The sequence below is a fragment of the Typopeltis vanoorti genome, chromosome 14 (genome assembly GCF_054136105.1).
Source record: "Typopeltis vanoorti isolate ZY-2024b chromosome 14, IOZ_Tvanoo_1.0, whole genome shotgun sequence".
NCBI lineage: Eukaryota > Metazoa > Arthropoda > Arachnida > Uropygi > Thelyphonidae > Typopeltis > Typopeltis vanoorti.
In genome coordinates this window covers 10,955,001-10,979,487 of record NC_143562.1, presented here as the reverse complement: position 1 = coordinate 10,979,487, position 24,487 = coordinate 10,955,001, and the positions used below count along the sequence as shown (strand labels likewise).

The 24,487-nt window shown below is 35.6% G+C and overlaps 1 protein-coding gene across 1 annotated transcript; it reads right to left on the bottom strand.

Moving 5' to 3' along the window:
* Positions 1-8,377: 8,377 nt before the first annotated feature.
* Positions 8,378-15,781, bottom strand: LOC150099209 (uncharacterized). Its single transcript, XM_090403843.1, has 2 exons — positions 15,434-15,781; positions 8,378-11,955 (listed from the first exon to the last, which is right to left on the bottom strand). Exon 2 carries the CDS (start codon positions 11,678-11,680, stop codon positions 10,706-10,708), a length of 975 nt encoding a protein of 324 aa, XP_090259969.1. The 5' UTR covers positions 11,681-11,955; positions 15,434-15,781; the 3' UTR covers positions 8,378-10,705.
* Positions 15,782-24,487: the final 8,706 nt, after the last annotated feature.

Here is a 24,487-nt window from a genome sequence, read left to right as displayed (position 1 = left end):
GCTAGACTATTCAGTTCTTTAGCACAATTCTCTCAAAATTCATGGTGAAATATGAAGCAATCCAGTTCCACAGCTTTACTGACATCCAGAGTACTGAGTATTTGAAACACTCTCACCTCAAAACTGCACTATCCCTCTAGTATTAAAATTTACTCCTCCAGGATGAAATACACCAATAAAGTGCTCATTGAACCAGGGCCGCCTAGACTTTTGTCACGGGCCCAGCATCGAAAAGGGCCCGACCGTGTCAGATAACTGTGTTTATAATGCATGGTTTTAATTCTCATAATAATACAACAATGATAAAGGATAATGGCATATTCAGAATGATACTGTGTTTTGTTTTAGACAGACGGCTATACTCTTTAGCTCACTGTGAGTGTCTGGAAGACACTGATTCTCTCGGCACAGATTGCTGTAATTATAGCAGGTGATGAAGTCAATAGGCATTCGTGCAAGGTTGTTGCAGTCGGCTGCGCTAGCTAATAATTGCATTCACAGTAATGTTCCGTGCCAGAATGCTTTGTTCTTGTTAGTATTTTGATAGACGAAGGTTTTGTGATTGTAAAGCGTGCAACTGTATATAGTGTAGGCCGTGCGCTAAAAAATAAAAGTAATTTTATTAATTTGATTTTTTAATTATTAATATTATATTTTTAATAATAAAAATTTGACGAACAGAAATGTATCATCATTGTTTAAAATTTAAAAATTCTCTTTTCATTTAATATTTGTATTTTGTATTATGGTATGTAATGTATCAAATTTTGAATTTATTGCATATTTTTTTAAATAAATGTTTATTATGACTTTTTTTTATTAAACAAAAGTGATGCACTTTATTAAGTGGGGCCCAGACCAGAGACTTGTCACAGGCCCAAAAATTTCTCTCAGCAGCCCTGAATTGAACAATTCTGCTATGTCCTCTGCATCAGTCTTCCACAATCATTTCTCCTCCTACTGGCCACATAGCTAAAAAATTCCCTAGGATTTTATCTGGATCATAAGGCCAATCTCTTCTCATATTCCAGTTTCGCCTTCTTTACCATACCAGTCACCCTTGTGGCATGTGTCTTATATTCTTCATGCATCTGCTCCTCACCTGTCTCCTTATATCTCTTCCATAGCCTCTTTTTCACATGCAGTTCCTGTTTAATATTGTTTGTTATCCACTTTATATCAAATTGTGTCCTCTTCTTCACTTGTGGAATACAGCTTACTATTGCTGCTAACAAATATTCCTTCACAATTTCTCAAGCACTAATGATATCCCAGCATTCCAATTTCTCCTTCCATGAAACATCCCCAAGTTGATGTCTAAATCTGCCTTATACTTCCACATATGTTCCAGTCTCTTTGATACTCCTGCATGTCTATTCATCTTCCAAGTCAAAACCACATGGTCTGAGATGAAGTAGTAGCGAGGATCCAAAGGTGAGTGACCAAGATGAATGGTTTGTGGAATGCTCCCTATGAGGATAGATTGAATGTTGCAGAGGTTAGCCAACAGGAGAAAAACTGGAAAAATGATAGAAAGATTTAAGATACTAAAAAGGTTTCACAGGATTGATGTTGGGGAAATGTTTCAGCACTTGTTTAGGAGCAGATCGAGAGTTCATGCCTGCCTGTTTGGCAGAGTGTTTAGTGTATCTGCTCTCCAGCCAAAAGGCTGCGGGTTCTAATCCGACCGTGGGCATGGATGTTTGTGACTGTCTGTGAAAATACCAGTTTTTTCCATAGATGGCATTGGTGTAAATGGAGGTAGTTGCGGTTGGTGGAGACGGGCCGTTGTAGAATAGGTGCCCTCCCTCAATCAGTCTTTGGACTCCCATGAGGTGCTATGCAATAATAATAATAATAAATTCCTGGAAGTTAGTAAGAATGTAGTTAGTAGGTGATGATGAATGCTTACATCAAAGAAAGTACAGAAAATAAGTTAATTGAAGCTTACAAAGAAACAGTAGTAAATGTACTAGATTCAAAAAAGCAGTATAAGGAGAAAGAAATGGCAAATAAAAGATTAGAAGGATGGAAAATAAGGCACTCCATGATCAATACTTGAAAGAAGTTCAAGGGAAAGTTTTTCCAAGTTGCTTAACTTGAAAATCGCTTCAGCAGGAAAGCATCGAGAGACAGACGATTTCTGCTGAAGAACACTACAAATGAATGCGATAAAGGGGAAAATTGAAAAGATCTGAACAACAGCAAATGCCAACTGTGCAGAGATAAAGAAGAGACAGTGGACCATCTAATTAGTTCTTACAGCAAGATTGCCCATACAGACTATAAACAACGGCATGATCTGGTAACAAAAGCTGTACACTGGAGCTTGTGCAGGAAATATGGTTTCCGAACTTGCAAAATACCTATATATTATGGAAATTTAAATTCAGACAGCCATCAAACATAATACTGAAAGTTTATTTTTCACTTGGTTAGACTATAATAAATTTAGTTTAATCCTTTACCCAAGTGTGAGCAAACAAAGTTTGCACCTGAAAGTATCTTCAGGACTGGGGTAAGGTAGTACAACACCGGACAACTCGTTGCAAACATGGAGCAAGCTTACATCACTCCTATCTCAGTATCTCCCATAATGCAAAACACATCTCCTTGCGGATATGTATAATGTTATACATTAAGGGAAGGGCCACCACCCAGATTAGTTTCGACCTTTATTGAGGTCTCTTCAGTGGGAGCCAGGCCCAACTATATAACTCCACCTATAGGCAGATATGACCTTGCTATTACTTCTGCCTGGTATCTCCAAATCTGGGCCTGGCTCCCACTGAAGAGACCTCAATAAAGGTTGAAACTAGTCTAGGTAGTGGCCCTTCCCTTAATGCATAATATCATACATATCCGCAAGGAGATGTGTTTTGCATTATGGGAGATACTGAGATAGGAGTGATGTAAGCTTGCTCCATGTTTGCAACGAGTTGCCCGGTGGTGTACTACCTTACTCCAGTCCTGAAGATACTTTCAGGCACAAACTTTGTTTACTCACACTTGGATAAAGGATTAAACTAAATTTATTATAGTCTAACCAAGTGAAAAATAAACTTTCAACATCTTTCTCCAAATCCAGAGTAATTTAATAAAAAAGGTGGCACACCTTTTGGCAACTCCTGTAGGTGGAGATGACCTTGCTATTGCTTCTGCATGGTATCTCCACATCTGGGGCTGGCTCCCACTAAAGATACCTCAATAAATGTCGAAACTAGTCTGGGTAGTGGCCCTTCCCTTAATTCATAACATTATACATACAAGGAGATGTGTTTTGCATTATGGGAGATACTGAGATTGGAGTGATGTAAGCTTACTCCACCTTTGCAACGAGTTGCCTGGTGTTGTACTACCTTACCCATCCTGAAGATACTTTCAGGCGCAAACTTTGTTTGCTCACACTTGGATAAAGGATTAAACTAAATTTATTATTATCTAACATAATATGCCAGACATTGCTGTACTCAAACAACATGTGAGGTTTATTGATGTGGCAATATCAGGGGATATCTTCTACTGGAGTAGAAGAAAAAGTGCATGAAAAATTGACCAAGTATAGGGATGTGGTGATTGAAATTCAACAACTCTGGAGCAAGAAAGCAACAACAGTTGTTCTAATTGCCATAGGAGCAATACCAAGAACATTTATGAAACATCTGGAGAAGATGAGCTTCCCAGATATATCATCATTTAAACTCCAGACAACTGCTCTTTTAAGGACATTTCACCTTTTACGATGATATCTAGTCAATTCCTCCATATCCCTCTGGATAAAGCCTGAATGGACTTACTTGCTAGTCAAAAATTTCATGTTTCTTGTTACTCTTTGACTGTGAACTCTAATAATAATAGTAAACAATAACAAATCTCCATAAGTGTAACTAGCTCCCTGTCTCTAACTTTATAGATTAAGCTGGAAAGGAAGTTGAATTTTTTGCTGGAAATAAATAGCAGATAATCCTCATTATCATACTGACATCCTGGATGCTTTCTTAACCAACACTCCTTCAAAATATTACATTGTGACAGTGCTCCATATATAATCTGAGTTGCTCCTCTTGGCAATTCAGATTATAACTTGAAAATATAATTTGATTATTTATATAACTATAACTTGAAGACAATATTTTAAAATAGTTTTTGATTTCCTAATAGCCAGTCAACCAAAGAGTGTAGAATCTCAGAGAGCTTTTTGTTGCTGGATTAATTTGTATAAGGATTAGTTCACCTTTGGTAAACCAACAGCATTGGCAAGTTGCTTTCTACCCATTCATTTTAATAGATTCCACCAAATATTAATATATGGGTGGCACACTACCCTTGTCTTTAAGGTTGCTTTTTATTATTATTATCAGAGACTTCCATGGAGTCATTGAGGAAGGTTATAGATCATCCATACTAGATATCATATCTCCTCTTAAATTCATTCATACTGCTCTAACTACTGAATAGCAAAAGTAGTAGTGTTCTCATTACTTCAGCAGCCAAATTGTTCCACTCATTCACAGCCCTGCAAGAGAAAAATCTAGTTCTCTCACTTCCCCTTTCTTAACTGCACACAAAATTTACTTCCACAGTTGCCCCTTGTCCCACTCCACCTTGCATATAAACGAAGAACTTCATCACTTGATAACCTACAACACCTACTCAGAAGTTTATTGATCTCTATCATATCGCCACTTTACTGTTTACCAGTGTCTACAATCCTCACACTCTTAATCTGTCCTCATTCTCTACATCCCAAAATATATATATCATCTTTGTTACTCTTAATATCTAGGTGAAGTAGTATTAAGGCCTCGTGAAGAGGCAATATGACTTCTTTATCATTACATTTTAATGTTACTCATTAAACATGCTTTTCTTCCTCATTCATTTAATTTACTTGTCCTCTGAAATAGCCTTCCTTACGATATGTTCACCAACAATTTCAACCAGCTCTTTAAGAAGAATGTCAATAGGTTTCTTCTTTCTCAACCCTCATCTGCACCTCACACATAGCACTGATGTGATATAGGTTCTTGTACTTTGTCTCTGGGATATATATAGTGGCGCACTCAGGATTTAATCTTGGCAGAGGTGGGACCGAGTTGAGTAGACGATTTACAAATACACACTATGCATTGCATACGACCTATGACTAAGCATCTGCAGCGATCGCCAATACATGATAAGTAGTATAGAAATAGAAGACACAACATAAATAAAAAAATGAATTTAAATTAGGAAAGGATTTTTGGAAAATTTTCTAGTGTTTATTTCCTTTTTTCTTTTTTAGGGAGAGAAGGCCCCTTGGCCCCCTCCCTGGATATGGATATATATATATATATATATCCCACACATAAGTAGTAATGTTCTCATTACTTCAGTAATCAATATATATATGAGGTTGGTCTGAAAAGTTCTCGGCCTCAATCGTAGATGACAGCACTATCGGCAATTTTTTTTTTTTTTTTCTGAGTTGGTACATCTACTATAAGCATCTATGTGAAATTGCTCATTCTATCAAGTAGCACAGCTGTCTAAAGCAAAAGTGTTGTCTGTATCCCTTGAAATGGATAAAATTGAGTATTCCGAGGTTAAAAAATTCTTTGTGAAAGAAGGTTTAACGCCAAAAGAAATTCATTCGAGGTCCATAAAAGCTTATGGGCACTCTTCTTCTTCGTTTTCAACAATTAAGAAATGGGCTGCAAGTTTAAACTTGGCCATACCAGGCTTGAAGATGATCCACGTGAAGGACATCAAAAATGTGTAACATTTTTGATGTCCTTCCTAATGGCAACCAGAAATCATTGATGAAGTGCATGATATGGTATTGGATGACTTGTGAGCCAAAGTGCATAAAATTGCTAAGATTATAGGCATTTCAAAAGAATGTGTAGGATATATTTTGCACGAAGAATTGCAAATGAAAAAAGTTTTGCGCAAGATGGGTGCCGCGCTTGCTCAGACCAGATCAAAAATGCACTCGCATGAAAATCTCTGAGCAGTGCTTGGAGCATTTTAAAAATAAAACTGATTTTGTGCATTGATTTATTACTATGGATTCACCATTACACACCAGAATCCAATCAGCAGTCAAAGCAGTGGACAGAAGCTGGTTGTTTAGCGCCAAAGAAGACAAAGTCAGTTTCATCAGCAGGAAAGGTCATGGCATCGGTGTTTTGGGATGCTCAATGCATTCTGTTTATTAATTATCTTGAAAAGGGTAAAAAAATAACCGGGGAATATTATTCCGATCTTTTAACCAGACTAGACAAAAAAATTCATGAGAAAAGACGCAGTTTGCAGAAGAAAAAATCATCTTTCATCAGGATAATGCCCACAAAGGTGTTTTGGCAATGAGAAAATTAAGGGGGTTCTGCATTATGAATTGTTGGAACATCCACCCTATTCCCCAGATTTGGCTCCCTCTGAGTTCTATTTCTTCCCAAAACTAAAACTCTTCCTCGCTGGTCAACATATACACTGCCAGATACATTTACAAATTTTCCTATCACTCCCCCCCCCCTCCTTCTCTGCTCAAACCAGACATTCCTGATAGCTGAATATAACTATATCCACCGTATCTTTTTTTTTTATTATGGATGATTTCAAGTATGCTGATACAGACTGGATAGAGGAGAAAACATACCAAGGGAAAGAAAATTTATAGTTACTGAGGAATAACAACCTGAAGCAGCACGCAATAGAACTAATGGTGCAAGAATATTATATTTAGAGTATCTGAAGATCTGTGTATATGGCGACTATTCTGTCCCAAAATGGTTTTGCAAGTTTTGAGTAATTCAAGCAATTTTGACTTGAAAGGTAACAAATCACGTGAAACTTTGATTAACTCAAAAGATAGCTTGAATTCAACATGGAAGCTGGTCAAAGGGTAACTGAAAGAAACTGTTCGACCGCATTCTCAGGACAATGAAATGGAAATTACATAGATGAATAAAACTTTAAAACAAGAGCTGTATTAAAAGAAAATGTAGACCCAGGACCAGGTACAGCATAAACAGTAGGTTAAGATTCCCATTGCTGAATACAGCAATGGAAATGGATGAAATATCAGCACAGATGAAGTAAAGCAAGAGAATTAGTAATTTCAAGGAGCTATACAAGCTCGTCCAGAGTAGGCTTTTATAAACATCCATGCCCATGGTGAGACTTGAATCCATGATCTGCTGGTTGGGGAGTGGGTGCACTATTCACTTAGCCAACCAGGCCAGCTGACTTGGCTGTTTGATTTGAGTCTTAGCAAAAGTAAGGTTTCTAATGAGTGGAATGAGAACAAAACAATTCCATTAGATAAGAATGGAGCAAGGACTGATGGAATCAAATATAGACTAATCAATATTTCTGAAAAATCATTAAATGATCATTAAGATCATTACTGATCTAATAAGATTTCACATAGGAGGTTGTTAATATAAATTCAAAGGGACAGGTATTCAAAAGAGGTTTCTGGAATGGATAAAAGAATGACAGACTGTGGTATCAGAATGTGATGTATACAGGTACTGAAAAAAGGAAGAGAGATCAATGGTGCAACACAAGGTTCTGTACTTGCTATTTAATGTGAATATTAATGATACTGAGAGTGATCTTGAGTATAAGTATCCAGCTATCTGCTGATGTAATGTTGGGAAGATGAGAGAAATAACTATTACAGAATTACTGAAAAGTAGTCAGTGAAACTGGAAATGTAGAGATGATAGTGGACTGAGAGTTAAAATTTGGGGATATATTGTAAGCGAGTTAAATCACCACATTAAATAACTATAATGTTGAAGAGCAAACTAAGTTACAGGAATAAGGAAGTTATAAAGATCATGCCAGTTCTTTACATCTCTTTGGGTCATCCATGCTGTAGGAGCATGGTCAGGAAGCGAGGTTCTCATGGCATGTAGTGAATGTGTAGAATGGGCTACCATTGAATGCTGTGACCACCTCATAAGTGAACATGTTCAAGGACAGATATGTAGGCAGAGCAACACAGGAAGGGTGGGGGAAGAGGTTCGATTGATTTCTTAGTGGAATATTTTGCATAATAATTAAAAGTTGAGAGGGAGAAAAAAATACTAGTAATTTTTTGGTTTTAAAATTTAAACTGCCCTCTCAGTCTCTGAAAGTTAGATACGATTAAAATGGCCCTGCCTGCTCCCTATAGGAAATAAAAGGCATTAGCAAATTTATTTTTTTTATTTAGATTACCCTCATATTATCACATCCTCTAACTACCATTTCTCCCATTCCATCTCTATATTCCATATTTCATCCATCTTTTGTTCTTTAATTATTTTATTCAAATCATATATGTTCACAGTGTTTCGTTTAATGGGGAGAAATAAATTTGAAACATAAATTAACATTTCCTATATTACTTTCTTTCTTCTTTACATCCCATTTTACTGGGATGTGTCTTTTATTTTAATCATACATTTCAATGTTTATACAATTTTGCAATGTCTATAAATAATCCCACTAACTAAAGAATTCATCTTTATATAGTTGACTCTCAGTAAAGCAAACTTGTAGGGATGCTACCATTTATTCCACCTTCAAAACAATGGTTCTTCAATTAGCCAATCCTTGCATGTCAACTGATTTCTAGTATAGCACCATGTAACTGTATTTCAATTATCAGAATGGCAAATTGCTTTTCTAGTGTGGTTGGATAAATCATAGATTACTGTAATTTGTTATAGTGAATTTCTTTTAGCAAAGCGCCATCTATGAAGCTTGGCCAGGAATTTTTAGTAGTCTGGTATTGTGAGCAAGTTTGTTATAGTGGGAGCCAATAGTATGAGCATTCTTTTTATTATTCCTCAACCTTTGTTTTATTTTTCATTACTAGGTTTCTTGTTATTTCTTTCTAAAAATGAGGCTAGCACCAATTAAAAACTAAAGGATTTGGTGCAGGTTAAGTTCAGAAAATTTTTAAGATTTACAAACTAAACACAAACACAGATCAGACTTTGTAAAGGACAAGACAGCATTACAGTACTATGCCAAGTAGTAATTTATGTCAGCTTACAAGACTAAGCTGACAGCATGTTCCATCTTATTATTTCATCTCATTCTTTTTATTATTCCTCAACCTTTGTTTTAATTTTCATTACTAGGTTTCTTTCTAAAAATGAGGCTAGTACCAATAACACCAATCAAAAACTAAAGGATTTGGTACAGATTCAAAAAACTAAGTTCAGAAAATTTTTAAGATTTACAAACTAAACACAAACACAGATCAGACTTTGTAAAGGACAAGACAGCATTACAGTACTATGCCAAGTAGTAATTTATGTCAGCTTACAAGACTAAGCTGACAGCATGTTCCATCTTAGCACATGCCATGACCTTCCCAAGATGGTACACACTGCCAGCATATTTTGCATATTAACATAGACATAAATTTGTACTAATGTACAAACTTCTTATTCTATTTTTTCAATAAAACCAAAGCATATTTCTTGAAAGATCATTTACACAAAACCAGCTTTGAAGTGATTGCCAATCATGACTGCCTGTTATTTGGAGGAAAACTGTTTTTAAGAAGGCAAGAGTCTAACAACTTGATTAAGTGGTAATTATTATCATACTGATAATAATTACCATCAAGAAAAAGACTCCACAGGTTATACAATGCCAATTATTTTATACCTCTCCTAAATATAACTGCACCAATACTTTTCCTATAAATTACAAATGTAAGGATAATCTATCAAACCAAATTAAATGAATAAAAAGCAAGTAATTAAAAAGGAAATATATATATTTTTTCCATTAACTTTTTACACACAGCTTACGTGAACGTATTAAGCCAATATCAAAGATGAAAAATTGCAAAAAAGCTAAAGATCAAAGACAGAACTAAGCACATAAAAGGTTGGAAGACTGAAAAGTGGTTACATGGGATGTTGTGCGACTCACTGTAGTTATGGCATGAAAATTTTCAGAAATATCATTATTAAGTGACACCTCCAGCGATGTGACCCATCGAGCACACTCCCTCGATGAGTCCAAAGACTCATCGAAGGGGTGTGCCAACAGCATCAAACAATTGATCTCCTTCCAACTATTAACCATGCTCAAACTTACTTAACTTTTTGTGTGAGCCATTAGTAGCAGAGGCTCTACCAATCGACCAACCTTCTAAGTGGCTTAAACTTTTCTTTAAAACTTAAAAAATCTCTTCAAGGTAAGAAATAATAAAATAATTTCTTACCTTGAAGATGAGTTTCACAATTGTGCAAAGTTTTTGCTTACTGTGAAATTTTGAGTGGCAGAGTTTCTGACACTAAACAAATGAAGGATCACGTTTTCATTTACTGAAAATGTGATCATATCTCAGCATTTTTGTGCAAGCATCAATAATTTTAGATCTTATTTCGATTTACAATGAAGTATAAAACACAACAGGACCTCACAATTCTGAATGGCAATTTTACTGCCATATCAACAGAAAAAAAACTTTTTGGAAAAAATAAGTTATAATAAGCAATGCATCAACTTTTATACACATACACTAAAAGTAACAATATTTCAAACACTTAACTTAAAACTTCACTTGAGCCTACATAAGCTGAAACCAATGTACTATAGTTTCAGCAGCTTCTGTCATGTTAGACATATAAGCACAGTTCTTGAAACTATATAGGCTGGAAAGAAAGATGTAAAACTGCACATGACTAATTATACTTAGTTTTTTTTAAGATTTAAGATAATGGTTGAGATAATGACGATTTACTACAAGCATCACAGGTAAAGGAGTTTCATTAATTTGCATATTTGCGTGGCTATTAAGATTCGAAACTTGTGAAAATGATTTGTCATAGGTTTCAAAGGTAAAAGATTTCTCATCAGAGTGCACTCTTGATCTGTGCCTTGTAAGATGAAAGGACTGCAGAAATGATAAACCACAAGTTTCACAGGTAAATGCTTCATTATTTGCGTGAACTTGTGAGTGCATTTTCAGATAACCAGACTTGGAAAATGATCTGCCACAAGTTTCACAAGTAAAAGTTCTCTCATGTGTGTGAACTATGTGAATATTTAGTTCAGCAATGTCTGAAAACGATTGACCACAGGTTTCACAGGTAAATGGTTTCTTGTGAATTCTTTTGTGCAATTTTAGATGATAAGCTCGTGGAAATGATTTACTGCAAATTGCACACATGAAAGATTGTTTACGAATCTGAAGTCTTTCGCATTTTCCATTTCTGTGCCTTGTAAGATGAAAGGACTGCAGAAATGATAAACCACAAGTTTCACAGGTAAATTTTTCCTTATTTGTGTGAACTCGTGAGTGCAATTTCAGATGACCAGCCTTGGAAAATGATCTGCCACAAGTTTCACAAGTAAACATTTTCTCATGTGTATGAACTGTGTGTGTATTAAGTTCATCAATGTCTGAAAACGATTTACCACAAGTTAATGGTTCCTTGTGAATTCTTTTGTGCAATTTTAGATGATAAGCTCGTGGAAATGATTTATTGCAAATTTCACACACGAAAGATTTTTCAGGAGTTTGAAGTCTTTTGCATTTTCCAGTAGCACATGAACCTAATGTTTCAGTGTCCAAAGCCTTCTCGTTACTATGATCTGTTAAATGCATTTTAAGCTCATTTAGTTGCAAAAATGATTGTCCACAATATTCGCAATCGAAACTTTCAGAATGAAGCATTTTGTATATTAGGTATGGGCAGTTGAGATTATGAGCTCAGAGGAGTTAAAGTGAAATTATATGCCACAAATTTCACATAGCTTTGTCTCAGCATTCACACAGTGCTTGATATTTTTCACTAATATAAGATTACTAAATTTAGCAATCACATATTCACTTTTCACACATATTTTGGACACAAAATACAATATTATAAACCTTTTAGTTCATGGAATGCATTCCATAGTGAAAGGTCCAATAGATGAAACCATCTGATTTTTCGAAAGAAGCTGTATCTGCAAAATAACAAATAAAAACTATTTATGTATGCACAATAATTGCTGTTTCTCTAAAAAAAGTATGATATTATTGTATAAAAAATTTTATTGACATTGTTTCAAGATAAACACACAACAGTGAACAAAAAGTTCTCATAACTTTAATACAATAATCTCTCAATTATCCAATCACCACAGCAAATATCAATTTGGTGTTTGGATTATCGAAGTGTCAGTTAATTAATGGTAAAGTTCCAAGGTACTATAACAGAAGTTGGTTGACATGCTTGCACATTAAGGGTTAGATAACTCATAGTTATTTGCATATTGGTAATTGGAGATCACAGTATTTTAATACTTCATAAAATTACATTTGAAAAACACTTTAACAATGTGCTAATGTGTTGTATACTTTTAATTCATAGGTCTCAGGAATAACAAAACCCAGTCTCAACTTTCTCATCATTGATGTATTACTTATGCATGAAGTCAATCAGTTAATTAAAAATAAATAAATAAAATAAAATAAAAGATGACCAATGATTACAGATCTGGACTGTATGCTGGATGAGGGAGAGGTTTCTTTTTTATTTATTTATTTATTTTTTTATGGTGCAAAGATCAAGGGTGTCATACTGTGCCAGGTCACAGCAGTACATATCATAACTGCTTACTAGGACAATCAAAAACATCCATGTCATTGGTGGGATTCGAACCCGCAGCATCTTGACTGAAGAGCAGATATGCTAACCACTAGGCCAACCAGGCTGGCTAAGGGAGAGGCTCCATCCATGGTGATAGTATGAGTAACGTGGGCAAAGGGATTAAGTTTGGTGGGAAAAAGTTTATAGAACAAAAACATACATAAGATGAAAAGCCAAACGGCTATTTTTTTATGGCCAAGTTAATTAAATTAAGGGGATAAAAATCCATTATTATTTTACATTACAGTCAGTATGCGAAACTCTAAGATCGAAAACTATGTTCTAAAAGTTTCATGCTGAAGAACTATCGGTGAATCTAAGCGTTATCATGATTATGAGGTAATCCTCATAATGTAATGGCAGTATTACATCTCCTAGGAGCTGTGTTTTTACATTATGGGAAAATATCAAGGATAGTGTGGGAGCTTGCTCCGCCTTTGCTTCGAGTTGCCTTGGTGTTGTACTACTAGGTGGTCCCTTACGCTTAGATACGCCAATAGTTCTTCGGCATGAAACTTATAGCATAATAATAATAATAATTGTAAAATAATAAGGGATTTTTATCCCCTTAATTTAAAAACATACATAGTTACTGCAGTAGACTAGGGTCATTTGATAAGAACTGAGATGCACAGATAAGACATGACTATTGTTATGAGTGATTTCAACTATAGGGACAGAAAGTGGCAGAGGAAGAAAATGCATGCAAGATGAGAAAAATTATAAAGTTACTGAGGTGACAAATTCCTTAAGAAGCACATGAAGGTGGAGGAATATTAGATTAAATGGGTAAAAGTTTGTAATCATTCAGTTTTAATTTGGGTGGTAGCAAATCACACAGAAGTTTTGTTTAAAAATGAGTATATTGGAACCATAAGGCAGGTGACTATAATAAACTGAGAAGACAGCTTGAAGCTGTGCCATGGTATGAGAATCTACATAGTAGATTCTCATACCATGAAAACAGAAAAGAATGGTAGGTGGTTTAAGGTGTGTCTTGAGTAATGTTACAGAATAATGGAAGAAATCTAATAACCAGGCTTAGGGCAAAGAACATGGGAGAGCAACAGTCATGATGAGGAAGGCAATATCAGGCTACTGAAAGAAGCTAGCTGAACAAGACAAGAAATCCAAGACTATTCTTTCATCATGTAGTGAGAAAAAGAAAAGATGACCATGAAAGGACACTTTTGGTGAATATAGATGGCAAACAAGTGATGAATGCTCATGAAATAGCTGAGTTTTAAGCAATTACTTTGGTAAATGTATGCATTCCAGACAGATTCATTATTTCTTTGGAAGCCAAGGTGGAACTAGATGAAAAGATCTTGATGCAAACTGAGCAGTGGAATGGTGGGATATCTACATGGTCTAAAGCAGTGTTTCCCAAGATTTTGATGCCCCACCTCATTGCTGATAGTTGAGTATATCAGTGATGAGGTGACGAATGCAACATATTTTCTAATTGCCCCCCAAAATATTCAAATTGCCCCACGTTAAGAAACACTGGTCTAAAGGAATATGAAAAAAAATTAGAAATACTCCAACCTGGTTGCTTAACATGAATCTCAATATAAGCATAATTGATAGAAGGGTGGAAATAGGTCTGATGCAACCAATTACAGATGAATTTATAACTTTGGAATAATCATTCAAGTCCTGGAAATACAGAATGGTTAGGACCATGTTCAAAGGTAGATAGATATAGCATGTTCATCCTTCATAGATGACAGTATAGATTTATTCAAGGTAGATCTTGTTTTTGCTTTGCTGAGCATTCTATAATAAAGCGGCCACAAAGTTGGGCAAGATAAATTGATAAACTGTACCATGATACTTTGCAATTTTGTTAAAGCATTTAACAAGATTCCACACTGGAGGTTATTATACATACTTGGCCTACTGTTGTTTAACTTTTATATTAATGAAACTTGATATGATCCAGAGTGAATGGGCAAGGAAATAGGGGATACCTGAATGGGCATGGAAATCGGGGATACCAGCTCAATGTTGTGAAATGTAAGGTTTTAAAATTTGGAAAACAGAGATGGGATGTAGAATTTATGCTTGGTGGGGATATATATTGTTGGAGATGAAGGGGTGATGGTGGCTAAGGATTCATAAATTAGAGGACACATTGCCAAAATTGTAAGGGCAACACAATGAACTCAGGCAATGATGCAGAGGACACTGACTTGAAAGAGATTCTGGTTCTATTGTATAAGGCCGTGATTAGGCCACATATGATCTATTGTGCACATATTTGATCACCTGGTTTTCAAAAGGATGAAGATATGTTGGAAAGGATCCAGAGGCAATTGACTAAGGGAGTTTCTGATCTCAGGAATGTTGAAAGAAATGCTGAGAAGATGTAATTTACAGAGTCTAGTGGATAGGAGGAAAATATGGCTGATATGATAGAGATATGGCCTCTTGTTTTTACCCTGCCTCCACCAATCCTACGTAAACCCTGATCCACATTAATCCGGTAATAATCCCATTCCAACTTATAAGTTACGATCGTGTCACCCCCCCCCGTCCTTCTATCCACTAGACTCTGCAATTTGCATTTCCTCAATCTATCTTCATACGCCACGTTCCGGAAACCGACAGAATCAAACATCTCATCCCTTTGCAAATCCATGACGAAATCTGCACACAGTAATCTATATGTGGTCTGATCAAAGCCTTATATGACAGACTCATATAACATACTCCATACGTGTCAGTGTTCTCTGCATCAATCCCTTATGAATCGAAATAACATGACAGAAATTGAGCTTCTTACTTACCTAAAATACAAAGCACTTTAGGATTTCGTTGATATAATTTCGAGCAATAGTGCCAAGATGTAAATCATATTCTTGTATTTTAAAAAGTACAGGAAAAGTCGAATATAATATTCACATCACTTAACGCTAGTCCGGTGGTAGCTTCCTGTGTAGCTCTACTAATATCTAAACAACCTGAATAATAGTTTCTATTAGAATAACATGCACCACATCTAAATAAAACGATAGTGATTTCCGGTTTTTGATTTCAATGTATCACAAGAACACTACAGATGTCAAATACGTTTTCGCCCCATTCCATATATAAATATAACATTACAACCTGTTAACAGCGCCAGTCAAGTGATGTGTTCAAATTGCCCATCTTTAATCCATCAACTCGTAAGTGGATCTGTTTGTCCCTCAGTAAGAAGCAACTGGAGAATAAATTAACAGATTTTCGCGAAATTTGATAATTAAGGACGATCGCGTAAATTTATAGTAATTTGAAAGAATGCCATAGGGGTTGTTCTAGTCACCACCTTGAATAACTTTCCTGGCTTTATTTTAACTTCTGTAGATGGGAGCAGCAGTGAATCTCCACTACAACCGGTCAGAGATAGCTGGCCCAAGACTATCACTAATTTATTATTATTATTATTATTATTATTATTATTATTATTATTATTATTATTATTATTATTATTATTATTATTATTATTATTATTATTATTATTATTATGTGACACCTCCATAATAACTCACATAATAACATTACTATTATTATGTAACCCTCTATGAGTCCAAAGATTCATCGAGGGGGAGTGTGCAAACAGCAGCGAACGATCGTACCCCTTTCAACTACTAACGACACTCAAAGTTGCTTAACATTTTGCGTAAGCCATTAGTAGCAAGGCTCTACCAATCGACCAACCTTTGCTGGCTTAATTTAAACTGACATCCGGCGAGGAAAATAGCGCAGACAAATTCCGCCATCTCGTGATCCTTTCTGATAATTGAGCGGATTTTACATTCGATTTTCTTGAGTTTACAGGAACGAAAAGCCCGATTTTCAGGGGAAGAAAAACAGCAACAACAAAAAAGAAACTTTCCGTGCCAGAGATCGACTGATCTCTGGAACTTGCCGAAGAAAGGGTAAAAATCCCTCAGAAGGTCTTTCTTCGGGAGTCCTAATGCTATGGAAACAACACTATTTCTGCGAGGATGCACCGCTTACTCCTTCACAAAGAATTGGTTTTAAGGTTACAGTGTAAGATTATTGATGATAGAGACGAGTGGGTGGGGAAGGGAGTTGGGGGAAGGTGTGATTGAGGAGACTTTTTATAGAACCAGAAATAAGCTACTATGTATGTTTACAAATGCCAGAAGTATTTGAAATAAAATAAATGAAATTGCAGCATTACTAGAGTATATTTACAGAAAAAAAAATCATGAAATAAGTGAGACATGGTTTGATATGTATCACATTCTGATATTAAAATAGATGTTGCTAAGGCTGTAGGACCTGATGGTATATCATCGAGTATCTTGGGGATATCTGCTAGGGAATTAACAACAACTTTAATTTACCTTTTTAACACGAATCTTGGATTTGCCCAAGTTCCAAAGAGTGGAAAGAGGACATAATTGTTCCACTTCATAAGGGTGTGATGAGAATAAGGCTTTGAATTACAGACCAATCTCTTTGTCTGGAGTGGTGGAAAAGGTGTTATTGAGACTAGTGAAAACCACGCTTCAGAATTGGGTTTGAACACGACATCATGATGGATAACGTGTGCCAAAGCAAGATCATATTTTTGCAGTCTGCTTACTTACTATAACGGCACAGGTGGAGAGGACAAATGAGAAGAATACATGGTGCTATATTTAGGGTTTACTAGAGCCACTGAAGAGTCTCGTAGCTGAGGGTAAGTGGCGTTTGCACTCTACGGCGTTTGACAGTCAACAGAAAACATGCTTAAATTTATCACCGACTACATGAACATTTTGTAAGCCTTTCTTCAACTCTTTCAGAGTTAGTCGATCTCTGGCACGGGAGAAACGATGTTTTCCTCCCCTAAAATCGGTTTTTTGTGTGCCGTAATCTCAAGAAAACCGACTGTAGAATCCACTCTCAGACAATAAATAAATAAATAAATATATATATATATATATATATATATATATAACTATGTTTTTTTTATATTATATATAACTATATTATTTATATATATAAATATATATAAATGTATATATATATGTGTATATATATATATATATATATATATATATATATATATATATATATATATATATATATATATATATATAACTATGTTTTTTTTATATTATATATAACTATATTATTTATATATATAAATATATATAAATGTATATATATATGTGTATATATATATATATATATATATATATATATATATATATATATATATATATATATATATAACTATGTTTTTTTTATATTATATATAACTATATTATTTATATATATAAATATATATAAATGTATATATATATGTGTATATATATATATATATATATATATATATATATATATATATATATATAACTATGTTTTTTTTATATTATATATAACTATATTATTTATATATATAAATATATATAAATGTATATATATATGTGTATATATATATATATATATATATATATATATATATATATATATATATATATATATATATATATATATATATATGTTAAGATTAAAGATCACAAGATGGCTTCACTTTTCAGCTGCCTCTTTCCCAGATAGTCTTGGGTGATAGTGATAGTTATTAGTCTCTGGTGGAGATTGAACTCTCCTTCAGTGTCCAGAAAGTTAAATAGGGCTAAAATTGCTTCGCATATTCCATGTAAGGGGAATAAAAGGCATTAGCATTTTTAAGCCATTGAGAGATTGCTACATGACAAGCTGGTAATAAGACTAGAACAAATGGGATTGGATAATATACTAGTGCACAGGATTGGAGATTGGCTGTCTAATAGGTATCAGCAAGTTGTGTATGGAGAGCACTATCTCAGAGGAGGAGAGTCACCAATGGTGTTGTGTACACAGAATCTGTTTTGAGTCCACTGCTGTTTAATTTGTATAAATGATGTTGGAAAGGGCTTGAATGGTGATATACAGTTGTTTGCAGATGATGCAAAGTTGTAAAAAAGTTAGGGGTACAATGGATGTTCAAGCCATGCAGGGGTACTTCAGCAGACTTTCTGATTTGGCTAATGAATGGAGCTCCCAGTTTAATGTAGTAAAGTGTAAAGTTTTGAAGTGTGGGAAGTAAGAAATCTTGTATAAATGAGATGCAGTGCATAAAATTGGTGGCGATATCTCAGAGAAGGCAAAGGAGATCAGCGTGGTGTTGATGGATAAAGACCTGAAATTTTGTGGACATTTTTGTTAAATTTGTTAGGACTGCACAGTACATTACGTGAATGATGCAGATAACACTAACATCTGGGAGTAAGGGTGTTATGATTCTGGAGTGTAAGGCTTCGATCAGACTGCATATATTGATTGCTGTGCGTTGATTTGGTCACCAGAATTTTAAAAGGATGAACAGATGTTGGAGAAAGTGCAGAGATGGTTGACTAAGTGGTTTCTTGTCTCTACAATATGCAGTTTGAAGCAAATTGAGGGAATGCAAATTGTAGTCTAGTGGACCAAAGGAAGAGGGGAGAGATGACCGATACACGTGAGTTGATAAGGGGGGGGGGGAGGTATTACCAGATTAATGTGGATTAGCTTTTTCATACAATTGTGGAGACGAGACTAGTTTTTGTGATGGTAAATGTATTATAGTCATGTTACGAGGAGTTGTATGTGTTATGACTCACTGATACCATGGGAATCTACATAAATAAAAAAATAAACTAACTAACGCCTTCTATTCCCTTATAGTGAGCAGGCGAAGCCGTTTAAGAGCTATCTAACTTTTAGATACTGAGTGGGCAGTTCAATCTCGACTAGTAGCTCATCAGAGATAGCTGACCCAAGAATATGACTAATTTTAAGCAGCACTCAGTGAAAATACCCCTAACAAGTATCACCCTCTCGTGCTCCATAACTGTAACAATATTTTTATTGTCTGAAATAATGTGGGTTCTATGGTCGATTTTCTTAAGAATACGGGAAAATAAGCCAAAATGTCCGTGCCCCCTCCAAAAGCTTCACATATCAGAGATCGGCAAAGTCGAAACCAATGGAAGAATAACTGAAAAGGTTCCTCTAGTCGGCGACTAGAATCGAATCTACGTCACTCTTCAGGGCGCCTAGCGCTAAGGAGTGCAACAGCACTTCTACCGAGCTAAACAGGTTCAAGGAGGAATAATTATCATAATTATTATTTATTATGATCTGAGACCATCAGGTAGTCAATGACCCATCGAGCAAGGCTATATATCATCCAAACCAGCTGTCACTCATTTTCTTAAATTCATTCACACTAGATGTACTCACTGTCCCTAAAGGTAAACTGTTCCTCTCACTCACTGCCTTGTGAGAGGAAAAAACCTAGTTCTAACCCCTTTCATGACTGCAAACTAACTTATCTTCAATGGATGCCCCAGTGTCCTCTCCTCACCTTCCATATAACGAAAAATTTCATTAAACACCCATTCAGAAGTATATAGACATTTATGATATCACCCCACTTTCTCCTGTTAACCATAGACACACCAGATTTACTCGAATATAACTCGCACTTTTTTCCAAAAATTTAAAGTTAAAAAATAGTGGCACCAGATATATGCGGGGATTTTCCTAAAGTTTTTGCAGGAAAAATCTAAATTGACGTTATAATAAAATCCTCGATATTGATTGTAATTTATAATTGCTAACATTATTTATATAATGAATGCATTTAAATTTTACTTATCAACGTTATTTACGGAGCCTGTGTAGCTCAGTGGACGTGTCGTTTCCACACCATGGCGCTTGACCGCACAAATAAAGACTTTGTTTCGAATCTAGTCGTCGACTACAGGAAATTTCTCTAAGCCTTTTTTTCGAGCGAGTTCCCGAGTTAGTCGATCTCTGGCACATGCAAGCGGGTTTTTTCTCCCTGAAACGCGGGTTTTTCGTTCCGGTAACTCAAAAAAATTAACCGTAGAACCCACATTATTTCAAACATTAAATATATTGTGTTAGGGTTAGGGACCACGAGATGGCGGCACTTGTTGACCCGTCTCTCTTCACTGCATGCTGCTTAATTAGTTATAGCCTTGGGCCAGCTATCTCTGATTGGCCGCCAGTGGAGATTGAACTGCCCACTCAGTCTCCAAAAGTTAGACAGTAAACGGCCTTGCCTGCTTCCTATACGGGAATAAAAGGGCGTTAGCTGATTTTTTTACGTTATTTACGTGATCGTCTGCTCACCTTCATCACATGATATATTGGAACAAATTTTTATCGACAATGCTTCTGTAATTAAATTAATTATTTCTAGCGAAATCATGTCCCAAGCTGTCAAAATCCTGTTACACTGCAGTTCTAATGATGGTGTCTTAATCTTAATCCCTCCCCCATGCAATCCAAGGTAGCATAGAAATCAATACTCTCACTCCCACATTTCCTTTACTGATTGCTTCTATCTCTGTGCATATGACTGTGGTATTAGCAGAAGATCGCGCGACTCAATGACAAAGGCAAGTCGACGATTGTTGAGTTGAAATGATGATTCTCTTCAACCGAATTCCAAAATATCTGAAACTGCCATGACAACATTGACTATCTAATTCTTAAAGTTTTAAACTTTCTTCGTGTGCGAAGTCTATGCGAAACTTTTTAATTTCTTTTTTTTGTAAAGTAAACTCAGGGGTGCGAGATATACGCGAGTGAGGGTTATATTGGAGTAAGTACAGTATATAGGGCAAATTACAGGTGCAATGAATACGATATACTTCAGGGTGAGCCAGCGGATGAAGTGGAACCTTGGATGAGTTTAGTAAGTTCTTTAATTATGCAGGTGGTTCAAAGGTATCATTAAGGTTGTATTCGTATAATATTCTGTTTATTTTATATCCCTTTCATGTATGGAAGGCTAAAATTTTATTGTAATTTAGTTTATTTTTGTTTTTAAATGGTCTTGTGAAGAATTTTGTCGATAGTATTTTTGCTGAAGGTATTGCTGATAACTTTTAATTCCTGTTTAAGTGCTTGTTCTCGGGAGCAAATCTTCAACGCCTTGTTTTTTAGTGTGTTAATGACAACTAGTTTTTGTGTCGGGTGGTGGGAAGAGTTTTTCTGTGTATATTGCCCTTGATGGGTAGACCTACGGTAAACGGTGAAGGAAAGACTTTTGACAAGTGTATCCAGAAAAGGAAGTGTGTTCTGATCATTCTCAGTTCTGAAATGTATGCGTTTGTGTTGTTTGTTTAGGCAGCTGAGGAAAGTGTCTAATGTCTGGAGGTCATAAGACCAGATAACGAATACATCATCAACGTATCTGAGCGTGAGTGTCGCTTTTAAAGTAAGGGAATCCAGAACAGATGCTCAAACACTGCCACATAAAAGCTAGCAATGGGGGGAGGATAACGGTGAGTTCATGGCTGTACCTTCGTTTTGCAGGTAAAAAGTATTTGGTCACATGCAAGATACTTTTCAAAGAGCCCCGTGATATTGGACGGGAATTTTTCCTGTAAAAGAAGAAATGCGTCATTGATTGGGATATTTCTAAAAAGGGCAGAGGCATCAATACTGACTGATACAGGGCTGTACTTATTCACAGGCGCACAAGGCAATGGCTGGAACCCCCCCAAAAATTAGGGCAAATTTAAGTGACTCAAATAATGAGGAGGGAGTTGCGGGGTCCTCACCAGCCGCGGTAAAAGTGTAGGTACGGCCTTGGACTAATAAATCACTTTTTTCTAGTGTGATATCTTTAATTTTGTTTACAAAATATTGTGTGTTTTTAATATAGGAGTGGGAATGAGCTACCAACTCCTTCAGTGTTGATGATTGTTTCTTGGCTAGATGATAATTGGGACTGTCAATACCTTCAACTAGCGGTCAAAGTTGTACCTTGTGCTTGAACAAACCATAAATCTTCGTGGCATGAGCGTAGTGCGAAAGTGGTTTTTTTTAACTGTACACGGGAAGGATGTGACTGATTTAAGTAATTCTTCTGTTTCCTTTTTTATTTCGATTAGTTGTGTTATAGTTCAAAAGTTGGTAGGTGCTGTTGTTTAAGACTAATTTATTCATTTTTTTTCTAGGTAAGTAGTTCGGTTTAAAATAACAGTGGCACTGCCTTTATCAGCTCTTGTGATTAAGACATTCGAATTTACTTTTAATGATTTCACAGTTGCCATTTCAGATTTGGTTAGGTTGCCACCTATTGCTTCAGTATTTAAAATTAGTATTTAAAATGCTCGGGATTTCTAATCTTGTTTTATCAGCTATAGTGGCTGGGAGAAATCTTACGAGTATGCTTCTTTGAATATCGTATATAAAATCCGATTTGTCAACAGCCCTGGGCGCTACAGAAAAGTTTAAGCCGTGAATAATTTCATCAATCAATTAAAGATACCACGAAATTATATACTTGCTTTAATCCTTTATCCAAGTGTAATCCAAGTATATAATTTCTTGGTATCTTTAATTTATAGTATAACCAAGTGGAAAAACTTTCAATAATTTCATCATTGTTCAGGGCGTGACTGGAAACGTTAATCACATGACTGTTCATTGAAGGCAGTTAGCTACTCCTGTTAGCACTAAATTCTGGTTGGTTGTTGGTATCCTCTCTTGTTAGTAGAGGATACCATAATAATAATAATAATAATAATAATATTTGGTAGTAGTAGTAGTAATAATAATAATAATAATAATAATAATAATAATAATAATAATAATAATAATAATAATAATAACTAATTATTATTATTAAGATAGACCTCCAGGAAGTCAGGAACTCATGGAGGGAGGCCGTACTATTCGCACCAGCTGTCATTGCACACACAACATATGGAAATCCATTGAGAGAAAAATCTATCCCTCCCCCCCTTCTTATTCTCATTTTTTTATTCTCACCTCCTAAGGATGCTGCCCTCTTGTACTTTCTTCTCCACCCTTCATGAACTAAAAACTCCCATAAACTGAAATCCTGTATGACCCTTTCCGAAGTTTGTTAGTCTCAATCATATCACCCCTCTTTCTCCTGTTTGCTAGTGTCTGCAGCCTACAAATTCGATTGCTAGATCATCGGAAGAAAGACCATGACTGTTTGATTGTAGTTTTTCATGTGACTCCCTCCTACAAAAGGTTATACATCAGTACTGTTGTGGAAGTCAAAGTCCAAAACTCTGCTACACAGACCACACGTATGGAACAATTTCTCATGATAAGCAATGAAATTCAACTCTCATCTAAAGACATTAAATCACTGGTTTCCGTAAATTAAGGAACAAAGAGAAAACTCACAACTTAAAATATGTGTGATCATTTCTTTTATGCCAGAATTTCCCAAATTTTTCCTTCCACGGAACACTTTATAAATCCTGAAATTGTAACGAAACACCTTGTTTAGAGTCGAGTATCATCGATCTCGTATTCAAAGTAAAGCCAAGCGCTTACTATCACTGCAGCAGGCTGTACCGCATCGCAAAAATGCGATAGCGTACACTACAGGCGTGCCGCACCGCATCGCATCGCATTGACCTTGCTTGTTGTGACCGCACGTTTCCTAAAATAGATACCTCAATATACTTCATTTGCGCTCGGAGGTGTCTACAACTGCGAGGCCAGCTCGCGCTGGCCTTAATAGCACAATCCACACCCCAAGTGAGAAGCGCCTGATTTTCAAAATTGTTTGAACTTTTCGCAGCATTGAAAACCATTTCTGGCTCATGTTAATTTTTTGATAACTTTCCACGGAACATTTATTCACTTTCCCCAGAACACTGGTGTTAGCAGAACATAGTTTGGGAAACCCTGTTTTATGCAATTCAGTGAAAACTACTATCATATGAGATATAAAAGAAACACCCACAAAACTTGTAAATAGTTTAATTCAGTAACAAATTGATACATGAAGG

Coding starts and splice junctions, on each gene's coding strand:
- LOC150099209 (XM_090403843.1), bottom strand. CDS start 11,680: ATGCTTCATTCTGAAAGTTTCGATTGCGAATATTGTGGACAATCATTT.